The sequence below is a fragment of the Rhinopithecus roxellana genome, chromosome 3 (assembly GCF_007565055.1).
Source record: "Rhinopithecus roxellana isolate Shanxi Qingling chromosome 3, ASM756505v1, whole genome shotgun sequence".
Taxonomy (NCBI): Eukaryota; Metazoa; Chordata; class Mammalia; order Primates; family Cercopithecidae; genus Rhinopithecus; species Rhinopithecus roxellana.
The window spans coordinates 166,829,926-166,843,481 of record NC_044551.1 but is presented as its reverse complement, the minus strand read 5'-3'; the positions used below and the strand labels follow the sequence as shown (position 1 = coordinate 166,843,481).

General features: G+C 46.5%; 1 protein-coding gene across 2 annotated transcripts in view; it reads left to right on the top strand.

The window, feature by feature from the left end:
- Positions 1-13,556, top strand: part of SH3PXD2B (SH3 and PX domains 2B) — a 118,916-nt gene that overhangs the window by 40,505 nt on the left and 64,855 nt on the right. For both annotated transcript variants that reach the window (XM_030927873.1, XM_030927872.1), the window contains exon 3: positions 7,567-7,642. In XM_030927873.1, the coding sequence (XP_030783733.1) occupies positions 7,567-7,642 (76 nt within the window). The remainder of the gene's footprint in view (positions 1-7,566; positions 7,643-13,556) is intronic.

The window sequence follows — 13,556 nt, the reverse complement described above, 5'->3', positions numbered from 1 at the left end:
TTATCCAAATACTGCCTTTACTCCATCCTCAGACACACTTTTTCTCCCCGACATTATCTTTGAAATTGGAGTATGCCTCCAATGTGTTGTGCATACTTAAATGGAATAGTTTTCCCTTCCCACTAAAAGCTATTACCATATGGAAGGTGTGTCGCTGGGAAAATACCGTAGTTGCCTTTTTCCACACAGTTAGCAATTCTTTATTTCTAAAATAGAAAGAGGCATGATTATCTTGGGCAGTTGCAGCTAAACTCAGGTCCAGGCCCTGTTGCTGCCACCTGGTATGTAATTTTTCCTTTCTCAGAGAGTGACTGACCAAACCAGTTAACCACTTTTTCTCATCTGTTTTTTCATTCATTCATTCATTCATTCATTTACTCATTTGTTCTTTGTACAAATATCTAACAGGTGCCTACTGTGTACCAGTGAGGAGGTAGTGGGGCAGAAGAGAGGGCAAACACTAGTAAGGGGGTTGAACTGAAAAAATACAGGCCTGGACTTAGGGGGAGCAGTAAGTATGGAGAGAAGTGGACAGACCGGAGGTGGTGGCAGCCTCCGTGCAGCATGTCCATCAGGACACCAGACGTACTGATATTTAGACCAGCTCGTGGAGGGGACAGAATCCTCAAAGACAACAAACCGCAGATGATAGACTAGGTCCAGGGACATCGTTGTGTTTGGGGACCTGAAAGCCCTGCCCCAGGACCCTGTGGCTTTCTGCCAGCCTTCAGCTACACATCATGGCCCCAGGCCTTTCTCCACTTCCTGCTCTGGCTCCTCTGGGACTTGGGCCTTTTGTGATATTGAGGGGGTAAACCCCTCCCAAGTCCGGCCTCTATGGCTGCTGCTAACGCAAACCACGTGCAGTGGCCAGCTTCCATGGCGTGTTCTTTGGACAACGTGTCTTGCATTCCCTCTACCGCAAGCTGATGTCTTGAAAACTGCTGATGGAGTGTTCTCTCTTTCTTCTTGGAAGCCTGTGATGTGGCAACTTGATGTGACTCCTTCTCCCTTCCTACTCCCCAAATGACTCATCTTCCTCTTCAGTTTCCAGTCCTCCTCGCCCTGAGCACCACTTCTTTTGTTATCTGGGGGGAAGCACGGGTAGCGGGTTTTCTCATTACCAAGGATGACATTGGTTAGACTTTGAGGGGCATGCCTCTTCTCCTGCTGCTGCAGACAGCCTGGGCCTGGTCCCTTGGAGAACCTACTTCAAGGCCTTTGGATGCCTAGTATTACAGTTCTCTGCATAGACGCAATTGGTGGCCGGTAAACCTGGACACCCCAAGACCAGCTCGGCAAGGAGAGCTTGCAGGGCTCTAATCCCCCAGCTTGTTACCCTGAGTCCTAGTCTTTGCAACTAGCGAACTTACAGATGGCCGTTGACATTGACACAGTGGTGTTGAAAACGAAATAAAACTGGATGTGGTTTAAATAGGAGGATATTGTGATAGTCCAGCCCTGCACTGTCCGGGATGGCAGCCGCTCGTCACATGAGGGTATTTAAATGCAAATTCAAGTCAATTAAAGAAAATGTTTAAATTGAGCTCCTCAGTTGCAGGAGCAGCATTTCACATGCTCAATAGCTACCAGGAGGCTAGTGGCCACTGGGTTGCACAGCAAGATGTAGAACACCTCCATCATGGCAGAAAGTTCCAGCAGACAGCCCTGCTGCAGCCACGGGACCACCTGGGCAGTCCTGAGGGGTTTTTTTGCCAACCTTAAAACACAACCTCACAATCATATATTATTCAGCCTTTAAAAAGAAGGAAATTCTACCACATGCTACAACGTGGTTGGAGCTTGAGGACCTTATGCTCAGTAAAATATGCCAGATCCAAAAGGGCAAATACTGTGTGATCCACTTATTGGAGGCAGCTAGAACAGTCAGATTCATAGAGACAGAAAGCAGAGTAGTAGTTGCCAGGGCCAAGGTGGGGGGAGAGGGGGGAGTCACAGTTTCAGTTTTGAATGATGAAGAGGTTCTGGAGATGGAGGGTGGTGATGTTTGCACAACATTGTGAATGTGCTTAATGCCACTGAACTGTACACTCAAATGTGTTTGAAATGGTAAATCTTATATTGTGTGTATTTAACACGATTTAAAAAAAAAGAAAACCACACAGCCTTACAGACTACTAAAAGTTATCCCCAAATAACTTTCAAAATAACATATTCAATATGGGCAGAGTACAAGGAGCGGGGATTTCTTGCTGAGCATCTGGTGTGCTCCCCAGAGTTTCCACACGGCACTCATTTACCCAGCCCCGCTGTGGAGCAGGCTGCGTCCCTCATTCTGCAGACAGCCAAACAGGCTTAGGGGATGAAGTGTCTGACTAAGGACACACAGCTGGCATGAGGAAGCATCAGGACTGAACCCCAGGGCTGTTGGGTCCCCAGCAGTTGTCTGTGGTTAGACTATGCAGTATTTAAACCCTGATCTTCCACCTCCAACAAATAAATAACACAAAGGGAAGCCTTTCAGCTCCTTGGGCCATGCTGATGTGGGTAAAACCAAGTCAGGACAAAGGGCGAGAGAACAGCTTCCTAAGACCACGCAGTTGAGACCCCTCTGAGGACTGAAAACACAGCAGTGGCAGGGACTCATTGGCTGGCATGTACATTCAGGCAGGGTCGCCAAAGGAACCCGGAGGTTGGAAATAGTCGTATTAGGGTGGACAGATTACTGGTGCATTCTTTAAAAAAAAAAAAATCCTTTTAATGGTGTTTCGTTGTCTTAACAAATAAAATTGAGAAGGGAAAAAGTAGATAGTGTTAGGCAAAAACCTCTAAAGCTCCAAAATACTCCACAGCTGAGACTGATTAATGGCTCTGCTTTTGAAAAGAAAGCATGCTGTTCACATGTGCACAGAATATTAAACTTACCTCATCTCAGGCTGACTTTAGTGTTCATATGACACTCTGAAGCTGCCTCAAAGAGTGGTGTTAGACAAAAAGAATGGAATTTAGACAAAGATGCGTGGACTGACTGGACACACCACTTACCTGTGTGACTTCAGGCAAGTTCACTGTCCTCTCTGCTCCCAGTTTCCTCATCCGTGACAAGGGAAATGTAACATTTATTTCACAGAGTTACTGTGAAGGTCACATGAAATCGTATATGAGAGGATGTGTTCACTGTGAACTGTTATACACATTAGTTGTGATTACTAATTATTAGTGTAATGTGAATATTATTCCTCAGAGTTACTTAGCAAACATCTCCTGACGTTGCCTCCCAAGGTGTTTGCTCAGTTGCATTCATTGGTTCAGCCAATTTTTTTAAATTAACAAACTTTAGTTTTTAGAGAAGTTTTAGGTTCTCAGAAAAATTGACTGGAAAGTACAGAGCCCCTTGTCCTCCCCACTCACAACCTCTCTTCATCAGCATCAAGTTCAGCCCGTTTTTATTGAGCACCTACTATGTGCTGGCATTGAGGAGCTCTTGGATTCACAAAAGGAAGGCTGCCTTTTCCCACAAGGCCCCACTGTGGCCTCACCTGTCTCTGAATGACAGTGGACCAAGCATTTCCACCTCACCAGGCAACACAGAGCAGGGGGCAATGACTCCAAACCACAAATAAAACCACATGTTTAAAATACAGGCAAGGATGTAGAGAAAAGGGAACTCTTATAAACAGTTGGCGGGAACGTAAACTAGTATAGCCACCGTGGGAAACAATGTAGAGGTTCCTCAAAACACTGCAAAGAGAACTACCATATGATCCAGCAATCTCACCACTGGGCATTTATCCAAAAGAAAGGAAATCAGTATATCTAAGAGATAATACATCCCATGTTGATTGCAGTTCTAGTCACAACAGCCAAGGTGTGGAACCAGCCTAAGTACCCATCAGCAGATGAATGGATAAAGAAATTGTGATATGGGCCGGGCGCAGTGGCTTACGCCTGTAATCCCAGCACTTTGGGATGCTCGAGGTGGGTGAATCACCTGAGATCAGGAGTTCGAGACTAGTCTGACCAACGTGGTGAAACCCCGTCTGTACTAAAAATACAAAACTTAGCCAGGTTTGGTGACCCATGCCTGTAATCTCAGCTACTGGGGAGGCTGAGGCAGGAGAATCACTTGAACCCAGGAGGTGGAGGTTGCAGTGAGCCAAGACCGCACCATTGCACTCCAGCTTAGGCAACAAGAGTGAAACTCTGTCTCAAAAAAAAAAAAAAAAAAGAAGAAGAAGAAGAAGAAAATGTGGTATGCATACACAATTGATACTATTCAGCCATCAAAAATAAGGAAATTCTGTCATTCGCAGCAACATAGATGCCACTGGAGGACGTTATGTTAAGGGAAATAAGCCAGGAACATAAAGTCCTCACTTATATGTGGAAGCTAAAAAAGTTGATCTCATAAAAATAAAAAGTAGCACAGAGGATAACTAGAGGCTGGGAAGGGTAGGGGGAAGTGGGGAGATAGGGAGAGATTTGTAAAAGGATACAAAATCACAGATAGAAGGAATAAGTTCTAGTGTTTTGGGTGGTTTTGTTTTTGTTTTTGTTTTTGTTTTTGTTTTGAGACGGAGTTGCTCCTGTTGCCCAGGCTGTAGTGCAATGGCACGATCTCGGCTTACTGCAACCTCCACCTCCCGGGTTCAAGCGATTCTCCTGCCTCAGCCTCCCTAGTAGCTGGAATTACAGGTGCCCGCCACCACGCCCAGCTAATTTTTTGTATTTTTGGTAGAGACAGGGTTTCACTATGTTAGTCAGGCTGGTCTCGATCTCCTGACCTCAGGCGATCCACCCACCTTGACCTCTCAAAGTGCTGGAATTACAGGTGTGAGCCACTGCGCCTGGCCAGTTCTAGTGTTTTATAGCACTGTGGGATGACTATAGTTAACAATAGCGTGTTATATAGTTTCAAATAGCTAGAAAGAAAACGTTGAATATTTCTAACACAAATAAATGATCCACGTTTGAGATGACGGATATGTAAATATGCAGATCTGATCACTACATATTATGTGAATCACAACATTACTAATGTACCCCATGAATATATAATTATTATGTGTCAATTAAAAATTAAATTTTAGAAATTTAAAAAATAAAAAGAAACTAGAAAGTGAAAACCCAGGCCAGGCACGGTGGCTCACGTCTGTAATCCCAGCACTTTGAGAGGCCGAGGCGGGCAGATCACTTGAGGTTAGGAATTCGAGACCAGCCTGGCCAACATGGTAAAACCCTGTCTCTACTAAAAATAAAGTTAGGCAGGTGCCTGTAATCCCAGCTACTTGGGAGGCTGAGGCAGGAGAATTGCTTGAACCTGGGAGGCGGAGGTTGCAGTGAGCTGAGACCACGTCATTGCACTCCAGCCTAGGCAACAAGAGTGAAACTCCATCTCAAAAAAAAAAAAAAAAAAACAGTATTAATAACCCAAAGCACACAAAAGAAAAGCAATAATTAAGATAAGAAATTGACATCCTGAGCAACATGGCAAAAGCCATCTGTACAAAATACAAAAAAATTAGCCGGGCATGGTGGCACACGCCTATAGTCCCAGCTACTCTGGAGGCTGAGATGGGAGGATCACCTGAGCCCGGGGAGATTGAGGCTGTAGTGAGCCATGATTGTGCCACTGCACTCCAGCCTGGGTGACAGAGCAAGACCCTGTCTCAAAAAAGAAAAGAAATTGAGAACAGAAAAAGAATAAAGAAAATCATTGAAACTAAAAGCAAGTTCTTTGAAACAATAAAGATTAATAAACCTGTAGCTAGAGACCAAGGGAAAAGAGAGAGAAGGGAAAAAACAAAACACAAAACCCACAGTTTAAAAGTTTAAAGACTTCTGGGGCAAGGCCGTGCATCCCAGCAGCTTCCAGGATGCCCAGCCAAGCTAAGGCTGACTCACCTGCCCAGGGCATCATGTAGAACATCACCAAAGAGGCCGGGAGCTCCAGCATGGAAAAGCAGCCCTGTCCTTTTTAATTGTCTTCGTAGCATTTCAGAGGCGGGGTGATTTGATGATAAAGAAGCAAGTGGTCTTCAGTCTCTGGCCCCTCCGCTTTGTTGGCTACGGGCCTTCAGTTTCCTGGACAGTCATGTCCACCTTAAAGCAATGATCCAAGGTTTTAATGAGGGAATGTTTCTAAAGAATCTAGCCCATGTCTGGCAGATAGTACGTGTTCAATATACGTATCTCATTTCTCTCCCACTTCAGGTCCTCCCTTCCCTCCCCACATGTCTGCACAATAGCTGTGTGTATTTCTCCTGGACTTTTCAAAGCTTCTTTTATTCCATGAGAGGGACAGATCTTGAGTGCCAGAGTGACTTTCCTGTGGGCAGGCTTTTCACATTCCAACCATTACTCCACGAGGGTTGGGACTGCCTTCCCGTCTGCTTTGATTCCTTTACCCAAGTACTAAACAGGGTAGGTTAAGAGGCTGCTCACACAAATAACCTCACTGTACAACAAGAGCATCTTGCCGTAGCTCACTCAGGCCATGTGTCCAGCAGAGGTCACTGGGATCTTTGGACCTCATCCCATGACTACGACCAGCAGAAAGCCAGGCTCTGGAATGTGGCCAATCCCCATAAAAGGGGGAAATAGCAAGTGCGAAAGCATCCACCAGTCATCGTCTTCCACCCTGAAGTGACACATGTCTCTAGCTCACATGGAATGGCCACATCCTACTTCAAGGGACTGAGGAAAGTACAAATCTACCATGTGCTCAGAAGAAGAACCAGAAATATTTGACGACAGCGTTAATGACTTCCCAGCCCAGCTTCAGTCCATAAAATAATGCTGCAAGTTGGTGTCCCTATGGCAGACTTAAAGATGAGACCCCAAAAGGTTTTGTCACCTCCCTAAGACCACATGGGGAGTAAGCAGCAGATCCTTGTAATTTTGTATGCCAAATCTGATATTTCACATGAAGTCCCTGAAGCGTTCCGAGATACATTTATGGTACTATGAAAGGTTTTTGTTTTGGGGACTCTGCCCTCTTGCTCCTGTACCCCTACAGCAGCCTACACCTCCCTCTGTTTACACCACCTTTTAATGATCAACTTTCTTCTCGTCCCCTCTCTAGATTAGGAATCTTTTCCTCGCTGTACCCTGTTCCTCTAGCACAGAGCCAGGCCCAAAGCTGTCTGTTGAGCTGACCTGGGGAGCTCTTCCTGTGTCAGGGGAGTATAGTGCTCTCATAAGCATGAACCTAACCACATTGATTGGATGCTAGTGATTTATTCCTTACCTCAACCCAGCAATTCTTAGGAGCAGGATGACCTGCTGTCCATGAAATCCTGGTGGCCCTAAGGGTATTGTTCACGTTTCAGATACTGTGGATGGAGAATCCCAGGAAAGCCGGGAATGGTCGCTCCTGACTCTGAGCCTTCACAAATCTGGCATTTGTGGATATAAACATCGTTTTCATGGGCTTTCTAGTCCAACTGAAATTGCCTTTCCCATTAGTGTGGGTTTCTGGAAAGCTGAATGAAGTGAACGTTTTGTATATCACATCACATATTTCACATATTCCTTTAAAATGTCCTAGATGGTGTTTCTTGCATTATGAAAGGTTTTTGTTTTTGGTATTCTCCCCCCACTTAGATGCAGATGTTGGACAAATTTCCCATGGAAGGAGGACAGAAGGACCCCAAGCAGCGGATCATCCCCTTTCTGCCAGGTAGGTGAGATGGGTGCTCTCAGACTGGGACACTGGGGGCTCTGGTACAGCTCCCAGAGCCCTTGGGACAGTTTATCAGCTTGTCTTCCTTTATCAGGGGACACCATCCCACTGACCAGAATCTCAGCCATTTGTAGACATTAACCCATTTATGCCGGAGGTTGCAATTTTTTGTATTTTTGCATGAGTGAAAAATCAGACCTTGGCAGTGACCTTGAGCAGTAATAGATAAATAACTCCCACAGGCTTAATGTTGCAATAATGGAACACTAGGCATAGGTGGGTTAATGACTAAGTGCTTGGGTTTTGGCATTAGATGCTACACCATTTACTAGATGATGAATGACCTTGAGAAGACCCTTTACCTCTGGGATCCTCAGTTTCTCCCATCTCTAAAATGGGACTAATTCAAGCTCAGAAAGTTTTTCTAGTGAGTGCTTTCTGTTTCGATAACTATGGTATTCGTTTTCTATTCTTGCATAACAAATTACTACCAATTTAATAGCTTAAAACACCCAAGTGTTACCTTACAGATCTGTGGGCCAAAAATCCAGGCAGGGTTTTTGGCCCAAGTGGGTTCTGCTCAAGGTCTCATGAGGCTGAAGTCAAGATGTCAGCTGAGCCAAGCTCTTATCTGGAGGACCTAGAGAAAAGTCTACTTCCAGCCTCCACGTAGATTGTTGGCAGAGTTCATTTTGTCACAGCTGTAGGACCAAGATCTGTTTCCTTGCTGGCTGTCACCCTCTCAGCTTCTAAAAGCTTCCCACATCCCTCATCACAGGAGCCCTCTATTGCAGGATCTGGCCAGCAGCCCGCAATGCAACGGGGCTCTCTCTTTGTTCCCAGGCGGATCGGCAGGTCGAGAAATAATGGACACACACAAGATAATGAAAGCTGGGTCCAGGAGGGTCACCGCCTTCTGGTCCCACAATGCCACCAATGCACTGGATATACCAGCATTTATTATTAAGTTTAGTGAGGGCAGAGGTAGGTTAGTGAGGGATTTAGGGTCATTTGATTATGGGGTGAGATGGTCACATGGGGATGAAGCAGTTCTTTAACATAACATCTGTATGCAGAAGTACAGTAGTATACAGAGATGAGAATTTACAATATAGTGCATGCATCAGTAATTTCTAACAGAGCCTTAAAACAGGAACACAGTCTTTCCATAACCTATGATTAGCAAGATATTAATCAGCAGTAACAGTTGCAGCAAAAGCTGGTTACAAACAATCCATAGGAACAGGACGTGAAGCTAGACAACTGGTTAGACCAGAAATTCTCAGAAGGAAGTATGCCTTAACCCTAAAGAGGCCTAGTAGAGCCATGGCAAGATGAGGGTGTTTATAGCCCTATCGTATCCATATGAACAGGCGCCCCTCATGCGTCCATTTATAGGCTCTCCACAAGGGTCACATTCCATTCCCAGAGCTATGAACATTTGCTTTTCTGGGATAGGAATCTTGGTGATGTGAAACCTCCCTGACTGCGCGTCCGTTCATAGGCTCCCTGCAGGGGGAAGCACGTCACGCGTTCTTGGCTCATTCTGACAGTCCAACCTGGCATTGTCTTTACACAATCCTGCATGCAACTTTGTATTTACAATAATCAGGACCATTTCATCTTTTATTCCATACCAATAGTTTCAGGGGGTCTCCCTACAGCCCTCTCCATCTCCCAGCCAACAGTGGGGCAGCAAATCTCACTTGGCCTTCAAATCCCTCTGACTTTGCCTTCTGCTACCAGTCAGGGAAAGCTGCCTGCTTTTAAGGACCCATACGATTATTACCTGACTAATCCAGGATAATCTCCCTCTTCTGAAGTGAACGGAAGGCGTATAATAGCTCGTCACATACACAAACTTTGGGGATTAGGGCAGCACATCTTTGGGGGATATTTTAGAAAGTTTATGAACCTACCTCACACAGCTAACACACAGCACACCAGCTGCTGTGTAGCGTTTAATGCAGTTATATCTAGTCTCTGTTCCCAAGGCAGTCAGTCTCCATCCCCCCAAATTCTTACCAAAGCATACTATAACGGCTTCAGCTCAAAGAGAGGGGTTACCCAAACCAGTGTTACTGCTTCAAGTATAATAATAGCTCCCTACTGTGGGCCGGTCACTCAGTGCTTTACTTTCATTACCTCGTTTGGTCCTCAGAGCAGCCCTGCAGCGTAGGCATTACTGCACCCATTTCACGGATGAGGAAAATTGAGGCTCAGGAAACCTATAGGCGCTTGCACAGATGGCAGAACTGGAATTCAGACACAGGTATGGCTGGCTTCAAAATTCGTGCCTGAGTCAGACAACCTGGGTTCCAATCCCACCATGCCCCCCTCACCAACTCTGTCACCTTGGGTAGATGACTTCATTTGCAAATTGGAGATAATAATGGTACTAAAAAGATGAAGTTGTTATGATGATTCTGTAAATGCCGGGCAGGTTGCTAACAGCCATCAAGCACTTACTATGATGATTTTTATATACTGAAAATCAGCAATCTGACAATCACCCTAAGTCATAGATATTTAGAGCTGGACGGGCCCTTTAGATCCTTTTTCAAGGCCAGGAATGGTGGTTCACTCCTGTAATCCTAGCACTTTGGGAAGCCAAGGTGAGTGGATCATCTGAGGTTAGAAGTTTGAGACCAGGCTGGCCAACACAGCAAAACCCCTTCTCTACTAAAAATATAAAAGTTAACTGAGCATGGTGGTAGGCACCTATAATCCCAGCTACTGGGGAGGCTGAGGCTTGAACCCAGGGAGTGGAGGTTGCAGTGAGCCGAGATCGCATCACTTCAGCCTGGATGAAAGAGCGAAACTCTGTCTCAAAAAAAAAAAAAAAAAAAGTATCTTTTTTTCAGCAAAGGGAACAGGTCTAGAGATGGGGGGGACTCCCTGGGTCACACAAGTGCCAGTCTCTCAACCCCCTAGTCCAGAACATAGTGGGTTTTTCAGGTATTACTGTCACTGAATGGGTTTAGAGACAGGGCACATGTGTTTGCCAGGCTTCCTCCACTGGGAGAATCCTTTACCTAAAAAAGCTAACATTTGTAGTTCCTCCACTGGCAAAGTGTACAACCATGCTGGAATTTTCTTTCCTGCTGGAGAAAACCCCGCTGGCCAACTGCAGCAGCCAAATGTCAGCGCTCCAAAGCGTGTGCTCCAGAGTCAAACAGACTAGCCTGTGACCTCAAGCAAGCGACATCCCCCTCTGAGCCTCAGTTTCCACATCTGTTAAAAACAGGACAGTGACCCCTGCTTCACAAGGTCCAGTTCCTGCCACATAGTAGATTCTTGGTAAAGGCAGAAACAGGGTCCTGGGACATGCCTTCGGAATCTCTTGGTTTCACGTGTTAGTGTCCTCCTTAAATGATCATTCTGGATATTAAAGGTAAACTGGACTCCAAATGCAGGTTTTTTTCACCAAGAAAGGAAAGGAAGGCAGTGAGTTCTAACTCTTTACTGGATAAAAGACAAAACCAGCTCTGGAGAACTACCCAAGACGGAGAAGAACTTGAGCCGACCCTCTCCCAAGCTCTTAAAAGCTTTCATGGTTACGTAATCCTTCTCCACCAGAGAATTAATGAAACGGCTGTTCCCAGGGACTTGGTCTCTTCTCAAGGCACCCACTTGTGGCTTGGAGAGGTCCTGCTAGGCCCCAGGACCCCGCTGGGCCCCAGGACCCCAGACCACTCCTTCTGAGCCACCTCTTAGCTTTTCCTCGAAGCCGAGGGTGAGGCCAAGACAGGGAAGCACGAGAGAAGCGCCCCCTCTCCTAGGGGTCAGTTTTCTGCCAAGACTGCCGCGTCAGCAGAACAAAAGCAAGTCTCATGTTAGCACAAAGGCGGGGGAGGGGAGAGCAGCCTGCACAGTTTTCCATCCCAGCAGGAGCTGGGGAAGCCAACTTGGCAGAAGATGCTGCCTGAAAAATAGGAATTACAGTCTGGCCTTCCTCCACAGTGGAAAACAAAAGCCGACCGTTCCCACCAAAGGCTGTGTTCGCCTCTGAACACCCTTTCCACTCCAGGAAGGCAGCCGGCTCACCCTCCTTCCCTGAGATGCACACAGAAACACCTCCCGTCAGGCACAGGCCAGGGCCGCTGCCCACGGCACCTCACCAGGGAGGCCCTGGCCAAGGGGGCGCTGGCTCCCATGCCTACTGCTGGCCTCACGGTTCTGCCCCATGGCCAGAACCTGAGCCACAACTCGGCCTCTGCTGTGGGTAAATGACAAATTGGCCCACTGGAGGCAGGTTTAAGAAAGCTGGGAGTTGAGGAAGGAGCGTGCGCTCTGAATTGCAGAGTGCATGAATCATCTAAAGTAAAAAAATAATAAGTAATTTCCCCTTTGCAAGCACCTACTAAGGGCCATCCCTGTGCTGGGTGTCATGGAGATGGCTTCTAAGAGCTAGGGGCTGCTGTCCCATTTCACAGATGAGGAGACTGAGGCTCCGGGAGGTAAATGCATTCCCCAAAATTCCCCCTAGGATTGGCCAGGGCCTCATGGACTGCAGAGCCTGTGGCCTCTCCAGCAGGCCCCACTGCTGCCACAGGGCATCTTGCCCTTGTTGCTGGCAGGACACCAGACGTGCACCGAGAGATTCCTGTCCCACTGAGGTCACACAAGTATAGGAATGACACTTATGTCCTGGAGTTGCCCCCTCAGGAAACGCTGAAGGCGCCTGAGTCTTCTGTTCCCTTTCAATTCCTGTAGACCTGTCCTTGGATGGATCCTCAGCTTTAGTGTCTAGTTGGATGGCAGCCTCAGGACAGGCCTGTGCCTATTGTCATGGGCCAGCGCTGCCCCATGAGGGTGGAGATATTTTGAGCCTGTTCACGACCTTTTCAGTAAGACACCTGTACACCCACCCTCTACCCTTCCCCTGTTTTACAGAAGAAAAATTATACCTGAAGGGGACCAAAATAGTTTTGATTAGGGACTTGTCTCCCATTTTGAGAAATAAATTACGGAACATTTGCTGGGCAGGATTTCTCTTCATAGGCACACATTCCTTGTTTTTCCTGAAGGCTCAGGACACTGCTGGGGTTCTACATTGCAAGTAATTCCACCTACAAGGACAATAAAATGGAGATAGGGAGTATTTGATTGTCACAATGACTGGAGGTGGGGTGGGGTTGGGAAGGCTACCAGCTTCATCTGGATTTGAACCAAGGATGCTAAACATCCTGCAGGGTGGGAGCCTCCAGTCCAGGGAAGCATTGCCCCACCCAGACTCCAGCAGGGTCCCCCCTCCCCTGCTTTTGGGAAACACCAGCTATGAGCAGCAGGAGGGCAGGCCACAGCCTTCTTGCTCCCCGCTAGCCCCAAAGCGTGGCACAGAAAGGCCTTACACAGAGACTGTACCTGTTCAGTGAGTAAGATCATCGGCTCCAGGGAAATCCAATTGCAAACCGCTTCCCACTTCCCTGCCTCATTTACTTTTTTTGCTAATGACATGAAAATTTTCTGATTCTAAAAGCAATAAATGTTTATGGCAGAAATTTTGGAGAAAGTGTAAAAAAGAAAACCAAAATTCTCTGTCTTTATTACTCAAAGACAAGCACCTTGAACTTTGTGATGTGTATTCAACTACTTTTTTTTTTTTTTTTTTTTTTTTTTTGAGACAGAGTTTTGCTCTTGTTGCCCAGACTGGAGTGCAATGGCACGATCTCAGCTCACTGCAACCTCCATCTCCCAGGTTCAAGCAATTCTCCTGCCTCAGTCTCCCGAGTAACTGGGATTACAGGCATGCGCCGCCAGCTAATTTTTGTATTTTTAGTAGAGACAGGGTTTTACCACGTTGGCCAGGCAGGTCTCAAATTCCTGACCTCAGCTTATCCACCTGCCTCGACTTCCCAAAGTGTGGGGATTACAGGCGTGAGCTACCACGCCCAGCCTAGATATTTTT